We start from the raw sequence: 24,852 nt of genomic DNA on the forward strand, positions 1-24,852 counted from the left end.
AGAAATTGTTTAGTGTGTCACCAAGACCAGAGGGATTATTTAACGGAGCCTCCTGGAACAGTTGTAAAGTAAATATTGGATAAAGAGGTGTGTTAGTAGGCTACTGGCAAGATAATGTTCAAGTAAAGAGCCCAATGATCAGTTTCATACATTTTAATTCACATGGTTATTTTTGAAATAAACTTTTCATACATCAAAAAGCATTTAATGTAATTTCCCATCCAACCATGGAACACGGTGAATGTAACATGTCAGTTTAGCGCTGGGCTTGTTCACAGACGGTTCTCCATTACAGGTTCATCTAAGGTTAAACAGTCACTCAGCAAAGCAAAGAGATGTGAAGTAAGAAATAACAAGTGCTGAACATTCACTTCACACAAATAAATACTGACAATATTTCAACTGGCACAACTGAACTATTAAGGGCCACTTTAGGAGAAATTAATCCCTGTGCTTTCACATCATCATGAGCCTGTTTTCCAGCTTTAGAATCACAGCTTCTATTAGACAAAAACAATCTCATCTTATACAGGTGACATCTCAACGAGGCAAAAACCCTGGTGATACCAGAGCTAGTATCACAGTCATCAACGCGCTATGGAGTACAGGTTCAGTTATATGTATGTTTGAAAACCAATCTAAATTTACCAAAGATTAAGGTTTGAATTCTGAGGGGGAAATAAGTAACATTGTTTTTCCTGATTTGTCAATCTCAGACCTTAACTTTTTTTTGTTCACGTGTCGCTGATCCTCCTCCATATCAAGCCAAAACTCATTCATAGGAACATCCAGTGAAAAGTGAATGTGGCACAGTTTGACAGTGGATGTGTTAGTCACTGTTGTAGTCCTCTATGAGCAGCTCCTCCTCCTCCAGAAGGTCTTGGCTTGTTCTAGGTTGGGGCTGACTTTCAGGCAGTCCCTCCTCAACCCCACCCTGACTTTCAACTTTCTGCTCCTCTTCCTCCTCACTGTCTCCCTCCGGTTGGGCTGGCTCTTTGTCTGTCAGAGCCTCCAACTTTAATCTGCCAACGCACAACACAAACATCTGGTTCAATACGGTTCACACAAATGCAATGTAGAAATATACATCAACAGATGTTTGTTAAAAAGACACCTCAACATCTTTCTATATCACGTTTAGGGAAATGTATGAACAATTATGGGTATCCATAGTAACAATCAATGGTTATACTTTTTAACCAAAGGAATTAAATTACTTTTCTTTTTAAGCTCTTGCAACTTTATTAACCTAACAAATAACCCATTGAGAAATGATTAAAAAACACACACAATGTAAATGGCGAGATGCAGCACGCCACTTAGTGATTGAAAATGCTGTTTGCATATTTATTGCGGGGTGCAGTGATGTGGATGTAGCCACTTCTATGCAGCCGCTGTTCTTATCACAATTAAAAGCTTCAGACATTCACCATGCAGTTTGCTATTTACTGACATATTTTATGTCATAGAACAAAACAGTGTAAATCTCTTAAAATGTGCATTTATCACATACATATTTCAGGAATCTAACCAAAAACACGTTTACAAAACATAGCGTTTCCAGGTCGGTAAAATAATCAGTTAGACAGTTAGAAAGTAAGTCTTTAAGTCATGTGGACTTCAAGACTTGAATCTAAGTGCATTATGGGAAAATGTGCGCTGTACCTGCCGGGGAGCCTCCTCAGCGACATGTGACCAACATCCTGGATAAAAGCTATCTGAGCTGGAACTCAGTGAAGCACAGAGCACGTCTGTTAATGAAGTCCATTACCAACATACACACTCATTCAATAAAGTTTACAGACTGTCTCAACAGAAAAATCAAAGGTCATAACACATTAAATACTTTATTCACAGACAAAAATATTATTTCTTCAGCCAGCACAATGACCAACCAATACCAGTGAAACACTATGAAATGTCATTTCAAATAACACTATCATTTGAAGGCATTTTAAGCATGAGTCTTCGATATAATGCTGAAATGTCAAGAACAATATATGCAAGGAAACCATAGCAACAGAGCATGTTATGAATGTGGCAGCTTAAAGAGGCTGTAGGGCTGGGCCATGTGAGGCAAAAATCAATTCACAGTATTTTCAGGAAGAATGGAGACGCATAATATATATCTTGGCATTTTTGGTGGACGTGGGTTAAATGCTCAGTTGTTAGTCTAAGCTTTATAGTACATTTCACAATCAAATGTTAAGCTACTTTACAACAAAATGTTAAAGACTGTTTTAATTAAAATAATATAGCCATTGCATTTTCAACAGTCTGTTGTTGTAAATTATACATCTAAAGTGTTATGATTGAATAAATGTTACTCAGACCATCCTCAAATGATGCTCTGTGGATCTGTAGCATTTATTGAGAGACAAGCTGAAACCTACACTGCACATTAACTACCATTGACAACTTTACTGTTACTTTTTAATATAACTATTTTAATAATATTTTATTTGATGATTTCTTGCACATTTTAACTCAACGTCTTGTATTTATAGAACATTTTTATTTTTTTAAATATTGTTACTGCACATTCCGACTTATGTTTATATATACACATATTCGTTTTAGCTTTTGTTTACTTTATTCTTAACTGTCATGAACCAGGGACATATAAATCATTCTGACACTGTTAAAAACTACGAGATTTGACTGGTTCAAAAACACATATACAGGACAAATACATTAAACATAACATCCGAGGCCAATGGTGCAACGTTGTCACTCATTTCAACCAAGCTGTTACTGCGACGCTCATCAACATCAGCAGTCTGTGTGTGTGCGTGTGTGCGTGTGCGTGTGCGTGTGCGTGTGTGTGTTACCTTGGTTCCTCAGAGGGTTGGTGAGTTTGGCCAGGTAAGGCAGCAGCTCAGTCTGCAGGCTGAGCGGTGTGAGGCAAAAGCTCCTGAACAGAGACTGAGCAGCCAGGCCGTTTTCTCGGTGCTGACAGGAACCACATCAGTGTCATTACAGACTACTCATGACAGGATTACAGTACATTTAATTTGGCAGCCGATTTTATCCAGGGACTCACACTAAGTGCAAAAACAATACAGATTCAAACTCTGAACAACAAATGCAGATATACCCACTTCAGGCAAGTCCTACCATTGTAAGTGCTGCTGAATTTGTAACAGGGAGTAAATTAATGTTTTAAAGTGCATTTCTCTTGTTTTAATTGCCAAGGTACAATTGAAACAGATGGGGTTTCAGTTTGTGACGATAGATATGCAGAGTTGCTGCTGTCCTGATGTCAATGTGGAGCTCATTCCACCATGTGGGAGCCAGGAAATCAAACAGGCGTGTTTTTGAGAGGGTAGCAAGCCAGACTGTCCCATTGTTTTAGTTGATCTATTCATAATCAAACTTATAATCTGAAGAATCCTTCAGATGCTTTTTGGCCATTTATACTGATGAAGCTGATAATGTTACAGCTCTCGTCTGTGTGTGTGTCATCATGTGCTTCAGAGGAGTATGGAGTACTTTGACAGGTGTTTACATTTTTCTTTGTGGACAAATTTTGTTACCAATATACCATTCAAACTATGCAAACCTGCGGTCGAGAGCACCACGGCCAGATTTATGTGAAGAGATTAGTATAATCAAAATGTTAAATGTTTTATTTACTCATGCATATTAAAGTGAGAACAGTACATCCTTGGTCTCAAGCCCCCGGCTCCTACTGTCCTTTAGCTGCATTGCATGCGGTACTGCAGATAAACGAGGAACCTCACATTGTCAAAATGTTGGCATTGACTTGGTAGCAAAATGTTGGTTCAGGTGACATCTTTAATTACAACCATACACGATGCAGTCACACAACTTCACAGTGAGTCCATTAAATATTTTGTCTTCCAGACCATATCCAGGGTAGCTAGTAGCTTGTCAGTTACTCCCTTTATGATGTAAAAGAGCCAGGTCTCTCAGTTTAAACCAGTCAATAACTTTTAACCAATGACAGAGCATTATGTGTTGTGTCGTACCTTTTTGTTGACCAGCAGCCAGTTGGGTTTGTGAAGTGGTCTGAAGCCGACAGAAACCTGCTGCGAGTTGGAGTGCAGGAGCCCCCTTGTGGCCACTGAAGACCCATAATACCCCATGGTGCTGCGACTCTGAAAACATCACAACACAACCTTTTGGTACATGATCAACAGTGCTGTAAAGTAACTGAGTACATTTACTCAGGTACTGCACTTAAGTACAATTTTGAGAGACTTGCACTTGACTGTATTTCAATGTTTTGCTGCCTTTTCCTACTACAGTTCAGAGGTAAATGATGTACTTTTACTCCACTACATTTATTTAGTCCCTTTAGTTACTTTACAGATCTGGATTAATGATGGTAAATATAATCAGCCCTTAAATCAGACTTTAGTTCACCTGCAGTAAATCCAGCAGCTACCCTGCAGTATACAAAGCCATTCAAACTAGCTGCACCTTTACCAGCTCTGAGAACACTTTAATGATCAATCATTATAAAACATATCAGAGATATTATTCTGAAATGGACCAATCAAACAATGACTACTTTTACTGTCGCTACTTTAAGTACATTTAGATGAGAGTACTTTCTACTTTCACTGGAGGAACATTTTGAATGCAGGACTTTTAAAATGAAAAATCAGCTGATCAGATTTGACTACTTAGTGATGTCACCATGTTTTTTTGGTTGTGCAACCATTAGCCAACAACCAACCAAGGTAACACAAGTACAAGATCTGAGTTCTTCTCCCACCTCTGATGATCAACGTATTCATATCACTTTTTAAATACTGACCGTCCAATCAGAATTGAGGAGGTCAGCATCAGAGAGATACTCGCTGGCTCGGTCCACATCCTCCACCTCGGAGAAGAAGTCCAGGTAGTTCTGGTGGAGGTAGAGGCTGAAGAACTCCCCGGACATGTGTGAGCGCTCAACAACATACTGAACAAAGACATAAAGACAGAAGTGTTATTAGAGCTTGAGATGCCGTTTGGAATCTGTGAAAGCTAGTAAAAACAACGTGTGTGCACCTCAGGGTCCACGAGTAGTGCTTCTCTGTGATGATGAGACAGGTGGGAGGGTAGAGGGGGTCCAGGGGGACACTCGACCACTTCAGCATCTTCTTGTTTCCCTCCTGGTAATGACAAACAAACAAGCAAACAAACTATTTCACAACACTGACAGAAGCTATGTGGATTATAATAAACTGCATCTGTGCTACCCGTGGTCCTAATAATCAAAGGTCTTTCTTAGCTTTTTATTAGCAACACCGCCCTTTCAAATGGTCTTTAGGTATTTATTATTTACACATTTTGGTATTGTTTGTTTTTCTAACGTACAAGTTTTAAAGGTGTTTACTTATATCATTTAGTTAACAGTTCTACGAGCAACATTTCTCTCTCTTGTTCTTTTCATCTATTCACTTTTATTATTATTCTATTATGATATATATGTTTATTTAATAGGTTTATATTTGAAGTTGTTTTCTTTGAGAAGGATCATTATTTTATGATCATGTCTTTTACCTCCTTTTATCTCTTAAACTGTTATATTATGCTCAAAAAGGTCTTATTGCTGATCTGAGGTTCATTTCTTGTGCTCTGATTAATTTGCAATGTTTTGTTAAAGCACTTTGAGCTGCACCTGCTGTATGAAAAGTGCTATATAAATAAAGCTTTATTCATTATTATATTATCATTTCTTCATGAATTTGAATTAATCTAAAATCCTGAATAGACAATCTACAGCGGAAAAGTAGAGGGGTCTGGATACACTCAACATTTCACAATTAAAGCAGATCCCTTTTGCTGATTACAGTTGATGGTCTCGGAAATCGAGAGTTTAGAGGATTAGAGATGTGTTGTGTTATGTCCAACCGTGAGCTAGTCTGTGTCTCTAAACTTTCTGACATCCTATTGGTTCTTTCTAAAGATGCTCACCTTTCAAAACAACTTACATTTTTATTTTCCTTAAAACAAAGGTTCAATAATATCCTCAAACAACTTTACTCACTGAGTTGGAAATAGAGCCTTTATGCGGGACTATTTTCTCTTTACACTGATATTACTTAGCAGTTTACCAGTTCTACCACATCATCTTGCTGAACACAAGTCCACCTTTAGCTTACTAGTGGTTTTGAGCAGTGATGCGACCCTAAAGTAGTTCCTTTATAGCCTAACGTTAGCTTTTTGCTTCTGCTGATTGCATTTTTGCTAAAAAGTCAATCATACAGTGGTGTTAATATGCCAAGATTATCATGCAGAACAAAACCAATAAGTATGAGGAACGTGTGTTTGAAATAGATCTTATTTTTTTGTAATATTTTTCAATAATCAATTCAAATAATCCCATTGCTTTCTGTGGAGGGAGCCCTTCTATGCAAACTTTAGGGTCAGCCTCCAAAAAAACATCACTGTACTACTCCGTTTGGGGCAGCAGAACGATGTATGAGGGATTGAGTGTAAATAAAGTGCAGTGTCTGAGTGTTCATGGTGAAGAAGGGACGTATCCTCCAGTGCAACAGAGCGGCTCACTGATGTGTTTTTAACGACAGAAGAAGAATATAGATCAGGCTGTGAGACACACTACTAGTTAGGGGATTCTTCGATGGAAACAGGGAGATATGACCCACGTTTGCAGTGCAGGATCTTCCCTAGTGCTCTGAACAGGAACAGAGAGGCATCTTTCCCTCCAATAGCCTGCTCCTCTTCCTGGTCCTTTTTCTGTTTGGACCTCTTCTTCCTCTGGTTTGTTCTGGAAACAGCTTTGCCCAGTGTTGTTCCATGTCTGTCCTTCCTCAACAGCCCCTTCTCCAGTGACGTGTCTGGAGAATTACAAAGATGAAAGAACTTATACATGTCAGTTGATTAGACAACCATATACAGGTACAGTATTTCTACACAATAGATATGTCTTTGAGTTAAATTATTTTTATTTTATTTTATTTTATTGTATTCTATAAACTACTGACAACGTTTCTCTGTGTTGGAATTCAACAGACACTGGAATGACTGCCATACATGTAGAGATAAAGATTTAAGAACAAATTGGAGTGGTCTCTTAATTTTTTCTGGAGCGGTTTATATATATATATATATTTATATATATATATATATATATATAGCTACACTAAACAAAAATATTAACGCAACAGTTGCTTGCTCACATTTTTCACAGGCTGAAATCAGAGATGCCATACTTTTTCTATGTACATCCTAAAATCTGCAGTTGGGAGAAAAAACAAGTGTTGCTTTATATTTCTGATTAGTGTTTATACTGTATATACATATACGAACTCAAACGTGGGAGTTTGATAGGCTGGAGAAATGTACACTGCTCCTATTCTGTTTATTGTATATTAACATTGTGTATTCAATATAAATATTATAGATATTTATCCTTCATTATTGACGTCTATGTACTCACTGTTTTCCTGTTTTGTTTATCTTCTACTACTGATATGTATCTCTTTATTGTTTCTTATTATGTCACTTACTTCTCATTCATGTGTGATGTGTTTTCTATGCTGCTGTGACGAAAAATAAATCTGAAATAGGGATCAATAAAGTACATCTGATCTTATCTTTATATTTGCTTTGCAACAAAAAAGATTTCTTGAAAGATTTCATTGTGTGCACGTATACACTCCTCACCTGGGAGGGAGGAAAACTGGAGGCTGTTGATGGCACTGCGAACATCTCCTGAGCTTCCTGAACACAGCGTCTCCAATACGGCCAGGTCAGGGACGCACATCCTTCCAGCACTCTGCTCAGAACAAAATACGGTGTAAGGAAACATAAAACCTCGTACCAACACCATTCATCCACTGCAAGGCTTCCTTTCACCTTTCCTGCCTCCAGGGTGGAAATCCGAGTGAGGACCTTCATCATTGTGGTTGGAGCCACTGGATTAAAACTGGGAACACACAAAACAGTGTTCAGAGGAAAGCTTTAGATGGTCACTAGTTTTTAAAATCTTGATAATCCAAGTTTGTTTAGCTAATACATACAATCATGTTCAAGACATGAATCATATCAACATGAAACCATAAAGGCCCAAACTTTAAGAGTTGATAAATAACTGTTACTAGAATGGAATACATTGTTGTGGCAGCGGGGTGTAGTTAGGGTGCCGGCTGCTGGAGTGGTAGGAGTGGCTCAGCCGGAGGCCAGATAGCTGATCAGAATCAGGTAATGAGGGACTGATTAAAATCATGTTCGTAACCTGGTTCTGGTCTCTTGGCAGTAGACGGGGGGCCTGAGTGAGGACTGTTTCCCCAACAGGAACAAGAGACAAGAGCCACTAACCGCCAGTACCGTTGTTAAAAGTACTGTTCCGGAATAAAGATTTCATTTAGTTTCAAAGTACCGTGTGGTCCTTTCGTCATTGGGAACGTAGGGGTGAGCCCGAACGCTCACAGTGGTAAAGTCAGCTTAATGAAAATTAACTTGTTAAATCACACAGAGCCGTGGATTTTTCACTCTACTGCTCAGTTTCAGTTTTTTTTTTACATACATACTGTTTTATTTGGCCTCTACTTTGCAGGTTTTATTACCTAACATCAATTCAACTCTTGAAAAAAGCAAATGGAAGGGCTTTTGTCCCTTGAGTCACTGAGTTGCTTTAAAACAGAGGTGCAGGAAGAGCAGAGTTTCACTGTGATAAAATAACTGCAAAGTAGAAAAGGACCATCTATAATATAATTTATAATACACTGCATAAGTGATTAGCATCTGAGAGTGAGAAGTTTGACATGTCTCTGTTGTCCTGATGGAACTAGGGTACACCTCATCAGGTTGCCAGCAAACCACAGGGCTGATACAAAGACACAGACAGCCATTCACAAGCAAAAGTGTCTTTGGACACATCAACTTTCGCCAAAACAACATTCTTTGTCCTTATACGCTCATCCCCCAAATCTTCCCTCGTCAGTCCACAGGAGGGGTTAAACTGTATCCAACCTGATACTGCCGATGTCCAGCTCCTCCTGAATCTCCTTGGGGAAGAGACAGCGAGAGCTGCTGTCTCCACTCAGACTGTCTGACACTATGAACACCAGGGGACACCGACTGGTCTTCACAAAGCGCCTGAAAGACACATAGGTGACACAGATCATATAGCACATATAAATAGTACCAAATACAATTATAAATACTATTTGTGTAGACAGACACACACAAATAAACGCATGCACATGCATTTCTGTAAGCTTGAATTGAGCACAGACCTTATTTAGGACATCCAACCAAAAACTGATCCGTAAAAACATTGACTTGCTAACTCATTTCAGCACCACTCTATAAATAGACACATCATAGACTACACTATGTCATTTAGAAATTGTTTTATAGGGACCTCAATTCCTAATGCTGAGGAACAAATGTCTCCAAGGTGGCAAGACAATTTTCAATCCTCCTATAATTTTTAGCTGACACTGAAATTAGGGCATAGAAATCTGCAAAGTTAAGTCCTTAAAATGCTGTCTTCACTAGTACATAGTGGCTTCAAAGCTGTTTGCCATCATGGTAACTTCTGCAGAGTTTCTGTGTGAGAAAAGTGCACATTGAAAACTCACCTGAGGATATCGTGCAGGCTGCCAGGCTGCCTGTAGAACTGGTTTGGGAAATCCTGAGGAGGGACATGCGAGTGTCAAGAGTTATCTCAGGTGTGTGGGCAAACAGAGCAGCTTTACAACAACCATTAGAGCTATGTCCCAGCAGTGCAGGATGATGACTGATCCGACCTTTAGATAATATGTCAGCCTCCAGTAGGCTATAACTGATGACCTATCCATTATATTTCTCCCTGACATTGACAGGCAAGCAGAGAGTGCATTATAAAAATAGTAATACTCATAGCAGAAATGTCACCGTCTAAGAGATTTTTGGTTGTTAATTGAAGGGACTCTCCACTTTTCAATGGTCAGGTAGCAGAACGCGTCCAGGATTTGACCCTCAAGTTGTGTGTGGAGAGGCAGAAGGCATTAAATAAAACACCTGCTGTGTAAGCTGGGGTAGATTTACAGTGGGGCAAAAAAGTATTTAGTCAGCCACCAATTGTGCAAGTTCTCCCATTTAAAAAGATGAGAGAGGCCTGTAATTTTTATCATAGGTATACCTCAACTATGAGAGACAGAATGAGAAAAATAAATCCAGAAAATCACATTGTAGGATTTTTAATGAATTTATTTTCAAATGATTGTGGAAAATAAGTATTTGGTCAATAACAAAAGTTCACCTCAATACTTTGTTATATACCGTTTGTTGGCAATGACAGAGGTCCAACGTTTTCTGTAAGTCTTCACAAGGTTTTCACACACTGTTGCTGGTATTTTGGCCCATTCCTCCATGCAGATCTCCTCTAAAGCAGTGATGTTTTGGGGCTGTCGCTGGGCAACACGGACTTTCAACTCCCTCCAAAGATTTTCTATGGGGTTGAGATCTGGAGACTGGCTAGGCAACTCCAGGACCTTGAAATGCTTCTTACGAAGCCACTCCTTCGTTGCCCTGGCGGTGTGTTTGGGATCATTGTCATGCTGAAAGACCCAGCCACGCTTCATCTTCAGTGCCCTTGCTGATGGAAGGAGGTTTTCACTCAAAATCTCACGATACATGGCCCCATTCATTCTTTCCTTTACACGGATCAGTCGTCCTGGTCCCTTTGCAGAAAAACAGCCCCAAAGCATGATGTTTCCACCCCCATGCTTCACAGTAGGTATGGTGTTCTTTGGATGCAACTCTGCATTCTTTCTCCTCCAAACACGACGAGTTGAGTTTTTACCAAAAACTTCTATTTTGGTTTCATCTGACCATATGACATTCTCCCAATCCTCTTCTGGATCATCCAAATGCCCTCTAGCAAACTTCAGACGGGGCCTGGACATGTACTGGCTTAAGCAGGGGGACACGTCTGGAACTGCAGGATTTAAGTCCCTGGCGGCGTAGTGTGTTACTGATGGTAGCCTCTGTTACTTTGGTCCCAGCTCTCTGCAGGTCATTCACTAGCTCCCCCCGTGTGGTTATGGGATTTTTGCTCACCGTTCTTGTGATCATTTTGACCCCACGGGGTGAGATCTTGCGTGGAGCCCCAGATCGAGGGAGATTAGCAGTGGTCTTGTATGTCTTCCATTTTCTAATAATTGCTCCCACAGTTGATTTCTTCACACCAAGCTGCTTACCTATTGCAGATTCAGTTTTCCCAGCCTGGTGCAGGTCTACAATTTTGTCTCTGGTCTCCATTGACAGCTCTTTGGTCTTGGCCATAGTGGAGTTTGGAGTATGACTGTTTGAGGTTGTGGACAGGTGTCTTTTATACTGATAACGAGTTCAAAAAGGTGCCATTAATACAGGTAACGAGTGGAGGACAGAGGAGCCTCTTAAAGAAGAAGTTACAGGTCTGTGAGAGCCAGAAATCTTGCTTGTTTGTAGGTGACCAAATACTTATTTTACCGAGGAATTTACCAATTAATTCTTTAAAAATCCTACAATGTGATTTCCTGGATTATTTCCCCCATTCTGTCTCTCATAGTTGAAGTGTACCTATGATAAAATTACAGGCCTCTCTCATCTTTTTAAATGGGAGAACTTGCACAATTGGTGGCTGACTAAATACTTTTTTGCCCCACTGTAAACTGTCAAATAGACAAAGCTCCCAGGAAAATAATGAGGAAAATTATAATATTAGGAATTATAATCTAGTTTGTAAATAAATAACTATTGATTCAAATTTGTTATTTTTCTTTATGATTAGGGTCAATTATTGATGGATGCCCCTGGGCCAGTGGATTTTTTCCCCTTAATGTCTTCGCCTGCAATGTGTCAATTATCACCAGATGATACAATAAGAGGCAGAAGAGAGGTTAATACACAAAGAAGTAAAATGAACGGTACAGCATCTCAAAATATAACTGTCAGGGAGGGAGAGTCTTTTGAAATACAGTGGAGCATGTCAATGAGTTAGACTTTTATCAGTTGCATAGTTGGAGCTTAACACTTTAGCTTCAGGGATGATAAAAACGGTGGAAGCGCTGTTACAGAATAGTGAGTCTTTAAGTGCAAAGAAAAACAGTTCTCACAGCTGTCGTGATTAAACCCCATATTATGTTCCAAACCACATCCAGCATTATTTCTGAAACAGTATGGAGCTCAAACGTTTCTCTCTCGGTTTACCACAAGGACAGGACCTTTATATTACACACAGTCTCTCCAGTACAGCGTTAGCTCTGAGTGTTAGCGATGCTTGCTAATGTAAACACAGACCATAATACTTCCAGAACAGAGGGGATTCAGCTTCCCGTCTGTATATGGGGGACGATAGTTTGGGACGTGGGAGGGACATTGCCAGGAGTTTAATGTAAAGCCAGCTCACATTTTCCTAATTACATCACAAGAACAGCAAATCTGGATCAGCTCGTTTGTACCCCCGTTTTAAGAGATGTGGGTAAGGAGGAAGAGAGAGGGTTGTATTTTCTGACACTGTGAGTCTCCTTACACACAGGGGACACATATTTATATATAAAAGACAGCAAAAAGTGAATTTTGCATAATAGGGGACCTTTAAGTAAAAGAAAGGAACCATGTGTTCATAGCAGTACAAACCTCCACCAGTATGAACTTCCTGTCTGTAGCTCCTCCATCACCAACCATCTTCAGGCACTTGTACTTGTTTGCTCGGAGGAGGAAGTCCTGGAACTGGGTTAACTGGGAGGTGAAGGACAAACCATTCGTCCTCCATTCTGACAAAAGATGGAGGATTAGAAACACATCAGAAGAAAAGAAACCCTGGTAATTCACACATGTGAACAAACACACGACACATGGCTTTAAATGCAGAAGAAAAAAAATACATATATATATATATATTCAACGGTTGAAATTATGAGTAAGTCAACCGTGAGTGAAGGAGTGTACGCAATATATAATCCATGAAATATGTGCAACAAAAAGAATATAATGCAACAGGTTTTGTTGGTACAGTCCACTCTCAATCCAAAGCAATAATCCACATTGCGACTCGTCAACAAAAAAAAAATCTTCCTTAACACCTAGTCCCCCCCCCACGCCTTCTTAAATGAACACTGATAAAGCGGAGTTTTTCCATCAGAAAGGTGATCCTCTCCGATAGTGCGAAAGTGACACTGGTTGGACCGGGAGCCTGTCTCCTCACCTTGCTGACTGCTGCTGTACGGCTCCTGGTTGGAGGGGTTAGTCCACTCCTGAACCCTGAGGTCCAGCTCCAGAGATAGAACCTTGACTGTGGCAGTCTTCCCACAGCCCGAGGGTCCCGTCAGCAGCAACACACCCCCCTGTAACAGACAGAGGTGGGAAGTAGTAAAGTTCAAATACTTTGTTACTGTACTTAAGTGGAATTTTCACGAATCAGTACTTTGCTCCACTTTTCTGACCACTTTTTACTTTAGTCCTTACATTTTTAAAACACCTCTACATTCAACTTACATGTTCAAAAAAGGGTTTCTTTACTTTGAATCGGCATTGGTTGGTGTGATCATTATTATTTAAAGTCCTTGTGCACCTTTTTCTATCTAATGTCATACAGGAAAACACGATCAGTGTATCCATCATTTCCTGGTCTTCTCCAAAGAAGATGGACCATTGAGAACTCCGCTTGCAGCGCCTCATCTCAAACAGCGCCGGTAGCCTACGAGGCTATTTTAATGGAAGACGGCAGAAAGCAACAAGAAAAATATCGACCTGACTGAGAACAGAGACATTCCAAATCCCCCATAGCCATATATGAGGGTTATGTTCTTTAAAACGGTTGTGGTTTTGGCTACTTTTTACCTAAGTACATTTCAAAGCAAATACTTCACTTTAACTTGGGTAAAGAAGTAGTTCAACTTTTAACAGAGTATTTTTAAACAAGAGTATCTGTACTTCTTGAGTGGAGGATGTGTGTATTTTTTCACAGTGCTCATAGATGCTTTACAAGCTCATAAAGTGGAAGAAGGGGGTGAAATAGAGGTCAAAGGCAAGAGTGAAAGGTTCGTTCTTAGTTGTTGTTTTTTTATAGAGTTATGTATAGAGTGTTGGACTGTCGATATCACTTGGTAAGGAGTTCTACAGGGAGGGGGAGCTCCAAGGTCCAGCGCTAAGTCTCAGCTTGGGCTACAGTACTAGCATCAGCAGCACATTTGAATTGGCTTGTTTTGTTAGAAAGGAGGTAGAAGTTTTGGTCATGAAATCATGACACATTCATTACCTTTGATGTGTTTGTGTGAACTTTTATCCAGTTCTCCACTTCCTCGATCTTCTTCTTGTGGACCGCCAGCTCAGCCTACACACACAGACAGTTTAGGAAAAAAAAAAGATATATATATATCCACATGTTTCTTAAGTCTTCATCACTACATGTGTGGCAGTCATTCCAGTGTCTGTTGAATTCCGACACAGATAAAAATTGTCAGTAGTTTAGAGAATAGAATAAAACAAGAGTAAATGATAATGCTGAAGAGGTCTGGATTTAGATTTTAGGTGTCTTCATTTGTCATATAGTTAGCCAAAACCATCAGTGTTGTGGCAAAAAAATGGATTTCATAACTGCCTTTACAGAAAATGTACTGTATCAGATATATTTTAGGATGATGATGAAGAATTTAATCATATCAGCCACATCGTTTTTTAAAGATATTGAGTTAATACTGTATCGAAGTGTAATAGTGAAAATAAATTGCTAATGTGAAATGTGTTTAGAACAGTAGAGGAAAGCCAGTTGGATTCAGAGCAACTGTATCAGAATGATTTCACAGAGACCAGAACACATGTAACCAGTGATGATGCTGACCTGTGAACGGGGCGAGTATCTGTCCACCCAGGACTCATCCTGGTCCCTGTGGGCACACTCTCTCAGCAGGGAGGGGGTGGGGGGCTGTAAGCTGCCTGCCTCTCCTGCCCTCTTCCTGGGCTTCTTCACCTCAGCCTTGGAGCTCACAGCCTTTCTCCTTCTGGACACAGCAAAGCTTTCTCCTGGCAATTCAGTGAAGGACGGGTCCACCCAGCGGTTCAGCTAATAAAAAATACAGTCAATAACAAACAAAAATGATTTAGGTTATTTAATCAGAATCAGAATTCCTCTATTTGTTCCGCAATGAGAACATTTACATTATTATGTATAGTGCAAATCAAGTGAATAGAATAGAGTTAAATATAAAAAAATAAAATAGCAAACAAGTACACCATTGTGAATACAAGTAGCAGTGTATATTTAGTTTTTAAGGGACCATATAAAGTTAGAGAGGTAGCTGGTTCTGTGAAAAAATAAAGTGTGAATTGCATGAGGATATATTGTACATGCGTGTATATTGCACAAAGTTTTATATTAATAGTAAATTAACAATTAAAGGTGTGTATCTAAAGTAGATACACTGGCTATACTGGAGGAGGAAGGGTTCTTTGTGTGCTCAGCGAAGAGCTGATACATCCCCAATGCAAGCCTTAAGGTACTCCTGTAACAGCAGATTAAACTGATGCTATGAAAAATGGGACAATTATAGATGAATTAAGATAAAATAAAAACAAAGTGAAAGATTAGTGGGAACAAATACTAAATGAAGTACGTTTAAAATCCTGTTAAAGAAAGCAATTGTAAATAAATCCTTTAATATTCTATAGATATCCTGTATACAGTTTAGCAATGGTGGACTGTAATAAAGTATATTAACGCTAATTTGTTACTTCACCTCGACTGCATTCTGGAATCCTATATTGTATTTTTACTCCATGGCAATTATCTGACAGCTTTAATTCCTTTATAGAATTAGAATATTAACTCACATAAGACATAAATCAACAAATAAAAACATATAGTATTTTCCTGTTATGCTAAGTTCAACATTAATTATCTAATATTTTAAATCTGAAATGGGCCATATCAGATAATGAGTGCTTTTACTTTTTGTATTTAAGGTAGATTTTGATGCCCATACTTTTGTACTTTAACTTCAGTACAATTTTGAATGCAGGACTTGAAGTACTTGAAACAGAGTATTTGTACAATGTAGTATTACTTCTTCCACCTCTGCTCATAGCTCGCTTCTGGAGTCAAAACACACACATTATGTGGTGTAATCCGATGTGGAAGAAGTACTCAGATCTTGTACTTGAGTAAAAGCAGTATTAAAACATTCATATTTCACCAGCACAACAATTCACAGCAGTGTCTAACATAATGACTTGAATAATACATTAAGTGCAAAATGTTTTACATGCATGTATATTCTCAGAGGTGGGAGAAGTACTTAGGTCTTGTACTTGAGTAAAGTAGAAGTACCAGAGTGTAGGAATACTCTGTCACAGTAAAAGTCCTGCATTCTAAATGTTCCTCCAGTGAAAGTAGAAAGTACTCTCATCTAAATGTACTTAAAGTAGCGACAGTAAAAGTAGTCATTGTTTGATTGGTCCATTTCAGAATAATATCTCTGATATGTTTTATAATTATTGATCATTAAAGTGTTCTCAGAGCTGGTAAAGGTGCAGCTAGTTTGAATGGCTTTGTATACTGCAGGGTAGCTGCTGGATTTACTGCAGGTGAACTACAGTCTGATTTAAGGGCTGATTATATTTACCATCATTCATCCAGATCTGTAAACTAAAGGGATTAAATACATGTAGTGGTGTAAAAGTACACCATTTACCTCTGAAATGTAGTGGGGTAGAAGTATAAACTAGCAAACAATGGAATACCTCAACATCTTACAGTTACGTACACCACTATACGCGTATCTCGCTTCTGGAGATCTACATCCACACATAATGTGATGTCATGCTAATGTAACGTTAATACCTTACCCTGCTGGAAGCGGCTTTCTCTCCCCCGGAAAGTTTGTCCATCCTGCACCGTGCTGCCTCACATCGAGGCCATCAACACCTGCGACCCTGAAAAGTGTGTTGTTGGTGGTGGAGATGCTTTTAGCTCGATCTAACGCAGGCAGCAAAACAATTCACACTTCTATTAGTAGTAAACAGCATAAGAAAAGGGAGGGTGGAGGTTTAAGGTTATGTAGTACCTTAACTTCTCATCGTTGTTATTGTGCTGCCAAACATGTAGTAACATATCCTTAGCATATAATGTTTATATACGCTTAGAGTACATTTTAGTATATTTTAAAGTCTGAGGGTGTAACTACATCACATGCGGACCGCAGAATGTTGAATATGTTAGCTAACGAAGTTGTTAGTTTGAATAAAGCCAATATAATATCTGTTAACTCACCTTGTTAGACCATGTGAAGCACACACGGCGTCACCTTGTTAGAGCGAAATGAGAAATAAAGTGAATGTGTAAATCCAACAAACAGTACCGTAAGGTTAGCAAAGAGTTGCTGAGACAAAGTGAAGTTTATCTATTTAAACTCCGGGATACGTTGTGCCACAAACTGTCTGTTTATTGACGTAAAACTGACGTAAAGCAACCAGTTTACTGCAGTGTTTGTGAAAGTCTGGCGTGTTTGCTTACATCCAGCAAGCTAACCAACGCTTCCAGTTCGTCACAATTCTCTTTCTCAGGTCAGTTAAAAAAAAAACACATTTATCTTAACGTCTAAAGAGTGTGTCTAGACTGGCATGAATAAATAATAGCACTATTGTGTTTTTACAGGTGCCGTCATCACGACACGTGTTGGCTGCTAAGAAGCTATGAAGATGAGGAAGCGACCAAACATTCTGCTAACAGGTGATCAACAACTACTGCTGCATGTCTTTTAGCCAGAGGTGTAAAGTAACTAAGTAAATGTACTGAAATACTGTACTTGAGTACAATTATCAGGTACTACTTGAGTCTTTCCATGTTATGTTACATTGTACTGTAGCTCCACTACAATTCAGAGGTAAATGATGTACTTTTACTCCACTACATTTATGTAATACCTTGTTACTTTGCAGATTTGGATTAATGATAAACAGTGTAATCAACACATCAGACTTTGGTTCAGCCTGGATTACATTCACATGCTACCCAGCAGTAAATTAATTAATAAAAATGATCATCAATCATCAATAATTATAAACAAAACATATTGTATATATTGTCCTGAGGTATTTTTACTTTAATTGTATTTGATGCTAATACTTTTGTACTTTTACTTGAGTAACATTTTGAATGCAGGATTCTGATTCTGTTTCTGTTGAAGGTATTTAGCTAAAAGCAGAGGTGGGTGAAGTACCCAGATCTTGTACTTGAGTAAAAGTAGAAGTATTCAGGTCTTGTACTTGAGTAAAAGTAGAAGTACTCAGGTCTTGTACTTGAGTAAAAGTAGAAGTACTCAGATTTTGTACTTGAGTAAAAGTAGAAGTACTCAGATCTTGTACTTGAGTAAAAGTAGAAGTACTCAGATCTTGTACTTGAGTAAAAGTAGAAGTACCAGAGTGTAGGAATACTCTGTCACAGTAAAAGTCTGCATTCAAAATGTTCCTCCAGTGAAAGTAGAAAGTACTCTCATCTAAATGTACTTAAAGTAGCGACAGTAAAAGTAGTCATTGTTTGATTGGTCCATTTCAGAATAATATCTCTGATATGTTTTATAATGATTGATCATTAAAGTGTTCTCAGAGCTGGTAAAGGTGCAGCTAGTTCGAATGGCTTTGTATACTGCAGGGTAGCTGCTGGATTTACTCCAGGTGAACTAAAGTCTGATTTAAGGGTTGATCATATTTCACTAGGGATGCACCGATTGCAAAAATGACGGCTGATGTTTTACTATTTAAACTGTAATAGTAGCATAAGGCAGCCTATCCCTTTAAGAGAAAGAGTGGGGGATACGTGTGTGCTTGTGTAAGAGTGAGAGAGAGGTTGAGCGAGCCATAGTAAGTTTCTGGAAGTTAACAGGAGTAGCAGCAAGTATAACAAAGTCACAAATATAAACGACGGCCTCCCAAGAACACGGAATGATGGATTTAATTTACCGATCCTGCAGACACCCGCTACATGGGGCAAAAGTCCTGCAGCATGCAGCGGGTAGCAGCATCTCCTGCGACTTCTCCCGGTCACGTAGACGTAGCAAAACATAAACATCGGCGACTGCCATCGGTGATGTCACCTTATTTTACCGATGTGCCGATGGTGGTAAATAGGGCTAACATCGGCCGATGTCTCACAGATGTATCGGTGCATCCCTATATTTCACATCATTAATCCTAATCTGTAAAGTAACTAAAAGTATTAAATAAATGTAGTGGAGTAGAGGTACATGATTTACCTCTAAACTGTAGTTGGATAGAAGTACAAAGTAGCAAAAAATTAAAATACTTAAGTAATGTTAAAGTCTCTCAACTGTGTAATTAAGTACATTACTTGGTTACTTTTAAACCAATGTACCAGATGGGTCCGAGCCATCAGTATGGCTAAACCACCTGATAATTTCTCACCAGCTGATGTCGTATGCATGACTTTACCTTTTAAGAGTAGGGCAATACTAAATGTACATGTCCTCAATGTTACAGGAACCCCTGGCGTTGGAAAGACAACCTTAGGAAAGGAGCTGGCCCAGCGGACAGGGCTGTCCTATGTCAACATAGGAGACCTGGCACAGGAAGGTAAAAACCTTACCCGGCTGTTCAACAGATATATTCCACTACTATTCATCAATTTTTTTTCCATTTATTGTTGTGTCTTTTTAAAATGTTTAATCTTTATTTTGTGTATTATGTTTATACTGTATACATATACAGTGCTCAGCGTAAATGAGTTTTCCCCTTCGAAAAGTAACATTTGAAACAATATCTCAATGAACACAAAAACAATTTCCAAAATGTTGACAAGACTAAGTTTTATATAACATCTGTTTAACTTATAACATGAATTAAGGTTAATAATATAACGTAGATTACACATTTTTCAGTTTTACTCAAATAAGGGCGATGCAAAAATTAGTACACCCCACTGAAAGTCTCTGGAGCAAAGCTACATTTTAGACTACAAATGTCTAATTTAACAATAATCAACCACAGGTGAGTGTAATTATTCACTGCACAGGTGTCCAGCAGACAGCTGACTATAAAAGGGTGTTACTTAAAGAAAACCCCTTCCCATTTCATGTTGTTAGCACCACATGGAAGAGAAATGTCACAAGACCTGAGAAAGAAAATAATTTCTTTACACCGCAAAGGTCAAGGCTGCAAGAAGATCAGCACAGCTTTACCTATGAGTCAGAATACTGGAGCAGAAGTGGTACAAAAACTTAAAGAAGATGCAGCTGCAACCATCTCACAGAGACATGCAGGTCGTCCACGGAAGTTAACACCTCGACAGGAGTGTCTTCTGATGAGAAGGGTCGAAGAAAATCGGCATGCAAGTTCACTGCAGTTATCTAAGGAAGTAGAAAGCCAAACTGGGGTGACTATTTCCCGTGACACAATACGGCGTACACTGCAGAGGAATGGCATGCATGGTGCCGTCCACGAAGGAAGCCTCTCCTAAAGCCCAGGCACAAAAAAAGCCAGCCTAGAGTTTGCCAGGGCCCATGCTGACAAAGAGGAAGACTACTGGGACTCTATACTCTAGAGCAACGAGACCAAGACAAATGTTTTTGGAACTGATGGCTTCAAAACTGCATGGTGTGGCAAAGGTGAGGAATACAAAGAGACATGCATGGCGCCTACAGTGAAACATGGTGGCAGTGTCCTTATGTGGGGCTGCATGAGTGCTGCTGGTGTCGGGGAGCTGCGTTTCATTGATGGCATCACGGATTCACAGATGAACTGCTCTATACTGAAAGAGAAGATGATACCAACACTCCGTGCCCTTGATCGTCGTGCACTCCAACATGACAATGATCCTAAACACACATCTAAGGCCACTGTTGGATTTCTGAAGAAGAACAGGGTGAAAGTGATTCAGTGGCCAAGTATGTCTCTGGATCTGAACCCAATTGAACACCTATGGGGAATTCTGAAGAGACAAGTTGAGCATCACTCTCCATCCAGCATCCGGTCTCTAAAAGAGGTCATTGTTGAAGATTGGAAAAAGATTGCTGTAGCAAAATGTTTCCAACTTGTTCATTCTATTCCTAGAAGACTTGGTGCTGTCATTAAAAATCATGGAGGCCAAACAAAGAACTAGATGTAGTAGTTTTTGTTGTGGGGTGTACTCATTTTTGCATCGCCCTTATTTGAGTAAAACTGAAAAATGTGTAATCTAAGATATATTATTAACATTACTTTCATGTTATAAGTTAAACAGATGTTATATAAAACTTGTCAACATTTTGGAACAATTCAAATGTTACTTTTCAAAGGGGGTGTACTCATTTACGCTGAGCACTGTATGTGTTTATTTTTAACTTTAGTACGGTAGAAAACAGCATTTCCGTCTCCCTGTTTGTACCACACACTCAGAGATATTGATAATAAAGTTGACTTTGACTTTGAAATAGAAACCTAGACTGGGGAAAGCACCCACAGGATGGAGCATCCGTCATCTTAACTGTTGAATGAATGAAAACCCTTATTGACCACTTTTTGTGCTGGTTTGAATCTTCAGTCAATGGTTCACTTCTAGACTTCTAATGCAACTATAAGCTGATAAATGTCAGAGATAATCCTGATTCTGTCTCCACAGGAGAACTTTATGATGGCTACGATGACGAGTACCAATGCCCAATTTTGGATGAGGACAGGGTGAGTTAGATTCATGCAAGCTCTTGACCAGGGGATATGATCTGTCTGGTCTGTGCTGCACATGTATATGATTTTGAACTGCACTCTGCTGCACTATTGCACATCTTGCTTAAACTCACTAAATTCCCTGTGTCCTTTTTTATCTGCTTCACAGCAAACCGTTATTTCCCATGACATTTAAACCATAGTCGATTTATAGGACTCGTATTATGCGATAATTGAACAATATATTGTAGGACCATATCTATACAAAACATGTCTGAAGTGTTTTACTCAAAATAACAAACAGATCCCCCATTGTAGCATGCCTCACCCCCCTCTATTTCAGCCCTGTTCCTGAAGTGCTGATTCTGTGACTGTAGCTTTAAATGAACTAGCTGCTGCTGGCCACACCCCTTTGGAGCGTCATGCTCTCTCCTCTCAAGAGAGTTTTCTACCTGGAGAAACTCAGCTAAACGCTGCCGTGATTAAACGCCATATTATGTTCCAAACCACATCCAGCATTATTTCTGAAACAGTATGGAGCTCAAACGTTTCTCTCTCGGTTTACCACAAGGACAGGACCTTTATATTACACACAGTCTCTCCAGTACAGCGTTAACTCTGAGTGTTAGCGCTGCTTGCTAATGTAAACACAGACCATAATACTTGCAGAACAGAGTGGATTCAGCCAGGAGTTCAATTCAAAGCCAGCCCACATTTTCCTTATTACGTCATATCGGCAGCAAATCTGGATCAGCACGTTTGTACCCCTGTTTTTAGAGATGTGGGTAAGGAGGAAAAGAGAGAGGGTTGTATTCTGACACTTTGAGTGTACTTACACACAGGGGACACATACTTATGTATTAAAGAAGTGCATTTTACATAATAGGGGACCTTTCAACTAGGATTCTGAAGTTCCAGTACTGAACATGCTATAAACCAGTAAATAATACTTCATCAGTTTGATTGAAAATGAATTATACTACTGAACATTATACAAAAACACTATTGTGACAGTAATGTATTTATGTAACCTACATATACAGTACATGCATGTTTATTTGTATTTACAGCAGAAGAGCTGTAGGAGGTGTTGCTGTTTCTTCCTCATGCCGCTCCATACTGTATTGTATGAAGACAAACGACAGGCTTAAGGCATTGCAAGCGGAGTTTAATTCCTCTCTGTAACAACCCTTGCGACCATGCATCTGATCTCTACAGATTGAATGAGGTTACGGGTATGTTAAAGTGGCTGTATTGTCCTCTTTCAGGTGGTGGATGAGCTGGACGAACAGATGGTAGACGGTGGTATGATTATTGACTATCATGGCTGTGACCTGTTCCCTGAGCGCTGGTTCCACATCGTCTTTGTCCTCCGCACAGACAACACACAGCTATACACGCGGCTAGAGAGCAGGTAATGCACCCTTCTGATATATAGTATCTAGACTATTGTTATGATGCTGCTCAAAAAGCTACTTGTGTATTGGCTGAAAACACCTCCAACAGGCAGATCTGAATTGAACCCCCATTTGCCATGGCTAAAAATGGTATAAAAGCTGAAAGCCGCACCTTCAGACATTTTTGCTTGAAAAATGACTTTATTGATTATCAAAACAGTTGTTGATTATTTTTTTCATTCAATCGAATAAATGTAGAGATGGCAATGAAAAACAGAGTTCCCAGTCTCCTCCAACAATGAAGCATAATGTTTAAAAGACATGAAGTAAATTTAAAAATAGTGCAAGAAGAAACAGTGTAGAATAAAATAGTGCAAATAGAGTGGTGCAGGAACGAGTCCTAAAACCCGGGAGCGATTTAGCATTTGACCCTTTCCGGTTCCCTCGTCTCAGAGATTTCTCCGTAGGATTTTGGAAAATAGCTCGAAATAAGGTCTGTGGTTGACACAAGTTTAAGACACGGATCACGTTTTGTTCTACGACATTAAATACATCAGCAGTGACCCCCCCCCCCTACACTTGTGATCTTTTTTAAGAGTTTACGTGTCTGAAAAACGATGGCTGTTAACAAGTAATAGGACTACAGAAGTTGTCGAGGACGTTGTACGTCATTATGCCGAACACGTAAACACTCCCGCTAAGTTTGTTTGCCCCTTTTCTAGAGCAATGACTTCTAGTTAAACCCAGAGTGGCTAAAAGGAAAAGCTTTGTTAAAATATGCAAGCGAAAGTCAGGTGAAAGGTTCTTAAGTTGGCGTGACGTTGAATTTGACCCTGCTGTACTCGTCTGTAGTTCGTTTATAGCATAACGTTAGCATTTTGCTTCTGGCGATTACATTTAAGATTCTAAGGATCTAAAAGTAGGGTTAACATGTGGAGATTATCCGGCTGAACATAACGTGCATTTATCAAACAGGTTCGTTTTCCACAGATCTTATTTTTTACAATATTCCAAAACACTATGGAGAAATCACATTGCTTTTTTGTCGAGGGAACCCATGCACAGCTTACTTCCGGGTCAGCCTACAAAAATATATACATGTCAGAAAAAAAAATACAATAAGCTAAATGTTGAAGAGAATGTTGTCAGGGACCAAGTCGATGTAGGAGTCTAGGATTTGCTTCACAAAGAAGCTCCTCCGCTCATTAGAAAGTTGTTGCAGTTTGTCTGAGGTGGACTCTCTTTGATGACAGGGGGTACACGGGGAAGAAGCTGCAGGACAACGTGCAGTGTGAGATCTTCCAGACTATCTATGAGGAGGCCATGGAGGCCTACAGCGAGGATATCGTGCACCAGCTCACCAGCAACACTCCTGAGGACATGGATCGCAACCTGGAGCAGATAATCCAGTGGACTGAGCAGTGGATGAAGGACAATAACTAGAAGCGCACTGTCAACAAAAGTTATTTGGACAATTAAACATAAATGTTAAACTACATTTACTTTCACATATTTTGCCCACGGGAAGACTTATGATATATTCAAAGAAAAATCCGTTTCTGCAGTGGCTGGGCAAATGGTCGGACTTTAAAGCAGCGGGTGGTTGTCTATTTAAAAACTGTAACGAACAGGCTTACTGACACAAGTCAGAAGCCATAACTGATATTTAACCAGAGCATACTGGTGTCAGGTCATAGCGCTTGTGTACTGCTGCGTTCATGTCATATTTTTGATAATAAATGACTAATGGTAAACAACATTGTCACAATTTCCTTGTGATACTGACATTATTACATAACACTTGTTTGGTAAAGTGATTATAAGTTAGGGTTAACAGTTACTCCAAGTCTTT

At 39.3% G+C, this 24,852-nt stretch overlaps 2 protein-coding genes across 4 annotated transcripts; one reads left to right on the forward strand and one right to left on the reverse strand.

Annotated features, from left to right (window-relative positions):
- Positions 1 to 138: 138 nt before the first annotated feature.
- rad17 (RAD17 checkpoint clamp loader component) lies at positions 139 to 17,624 on the reverse strand. 3 transcript variants are annotated; one of them, XM_063896786.1, is made up of 17 exons: positions 17,219 to 17,624; positions 16,795 to 16,881; positions 14,792 to 15,013; positions 14,210 to 14,284; positions 13,157 to 13,295; positions 12,589 to 12,725; positions 9,567 to 9,619; positions 8,953 to 9,078; positions 7,837 to 7,906; positions 7,645 to 7,756; positions 6,624 to 6,815; positions 5,023 to 5,126; positions 4,787 to 4,933; positions 3,993 to 4,121; positions 2,832 to 2,952; positions 1,666 to 1,751; positions 139 to 1,022 (listed from the first exon to the last, which is right to left on the reverse strand). In XM_063896786.1, exons 2-17 carry the CDS (start codon positions 16,834 to 16,836, stop codon positions 966 to 968), a joined length of 1,812 nt encoding a protein of 603 aa, XP_063752856.1. In that variant the 5' UTR covers positions 16,837 to 16,881; positions 17,219 to 17,624; the 3' UTR covers positions 139 to 965. The 3 variants fall into 3 exon arrangements, with proteins under 3 accessions (XP_063752856.1, XP_063752855.1, XP_063752854.1); XM_063896785.1 differs by having other exon boundaries at positions 1,666 to 1,723; positions 16,795 to 16,924; positions 17,219 to 17,612; XM_063896784.1 differs by having other exon boundaries at positions 1,666 to 1,723; positions 17,219 to 17,611.
- ak6 (adenylate kinase 6) lies at positions 17,362 to 24,757 on the forward strand. The gene is made up of 6 exons (XM_063896789.1): positions 17,362 to 17,511; positions 17,603 to 17,677; positions 19,444 to 19,536; positions 21,560 to 21,618; positions 22,872 to 23,017; positions 24,254 to 24,757. Exons 2-6 carry the CDS (start codon positions 17,641 to 17,643, stop codon positions 24,441 to 24,443), a joined length of 525 nt encoding a protein of 174 aa, XP_063752859.1. The 5' UTR covers positions 17,362 to 17,511; positions 17,603 to 17,640; the 3' UTR covers positions 24,444 to 24,757.
- The last annotated feature ends 95 nt before the right edge of the window (positions 24,758 to 24,852 follow it).

Source organism: Eleginops maclovinus, chromosome 12 (genome assembly GCF_036324505.1).
Source record: "Eleginops maclovinus isolate JMC-PN-2008 ecotype Puerto Natales chromosome 12, JC_Emac_rtc_rv5, whole genome shotgun sequence".
Lineage (NCBI taxonomy): Eukaryota > Metazoa > Chordata > Actinopteri > Perciformes > Eleginopidae > Eleginops > Eleginops maclovinus.

Bases quoted from the DNA above. Each gene is read 5' to 3' on its own strand.
- rad17 (XM_063896785.1), bottom strand. From the start codon at position 16,836: ATGGACAAACTTTCCGGGGGAGAGAAAGCCGCTTCCAGCAGG. The intron at 9,079-9,566 runs GTGAGTTTTCAA...TGTGTCTTTCAG, and splicing joins AGCCTGCACGATATCCTCAG to GCGCTTTGTGAAGACCAGTC. The intron at 4,934-5,022 runs GTGCACACACGT...GTCTTTGTTCAG, and splicing joins CACTACTCGTGGACCCTGAG to TATGTTGTTGAGCGCTCACA.
- ak6 (XM_063896789.1), top strand. From the start codon at position 17,641: ATGAAGATGAGGAAGCGACCAAACATTCTGCTAACAG. The intron at 19,537-21,559 runs GTAAAAACCTTA...CTGTCTCCACAG, and splicing joins AGGAGACCTGGCACAGGAAG to GAGAACTTTATGATGGCTAC. The intron at 21,619-22,871 runs GTGAGTTAGATT...GTCCTCTTTCAG, and splicing joins CAATTTTGGATGAGGACAGG to GTGGTGGATGAGCTGGACGA.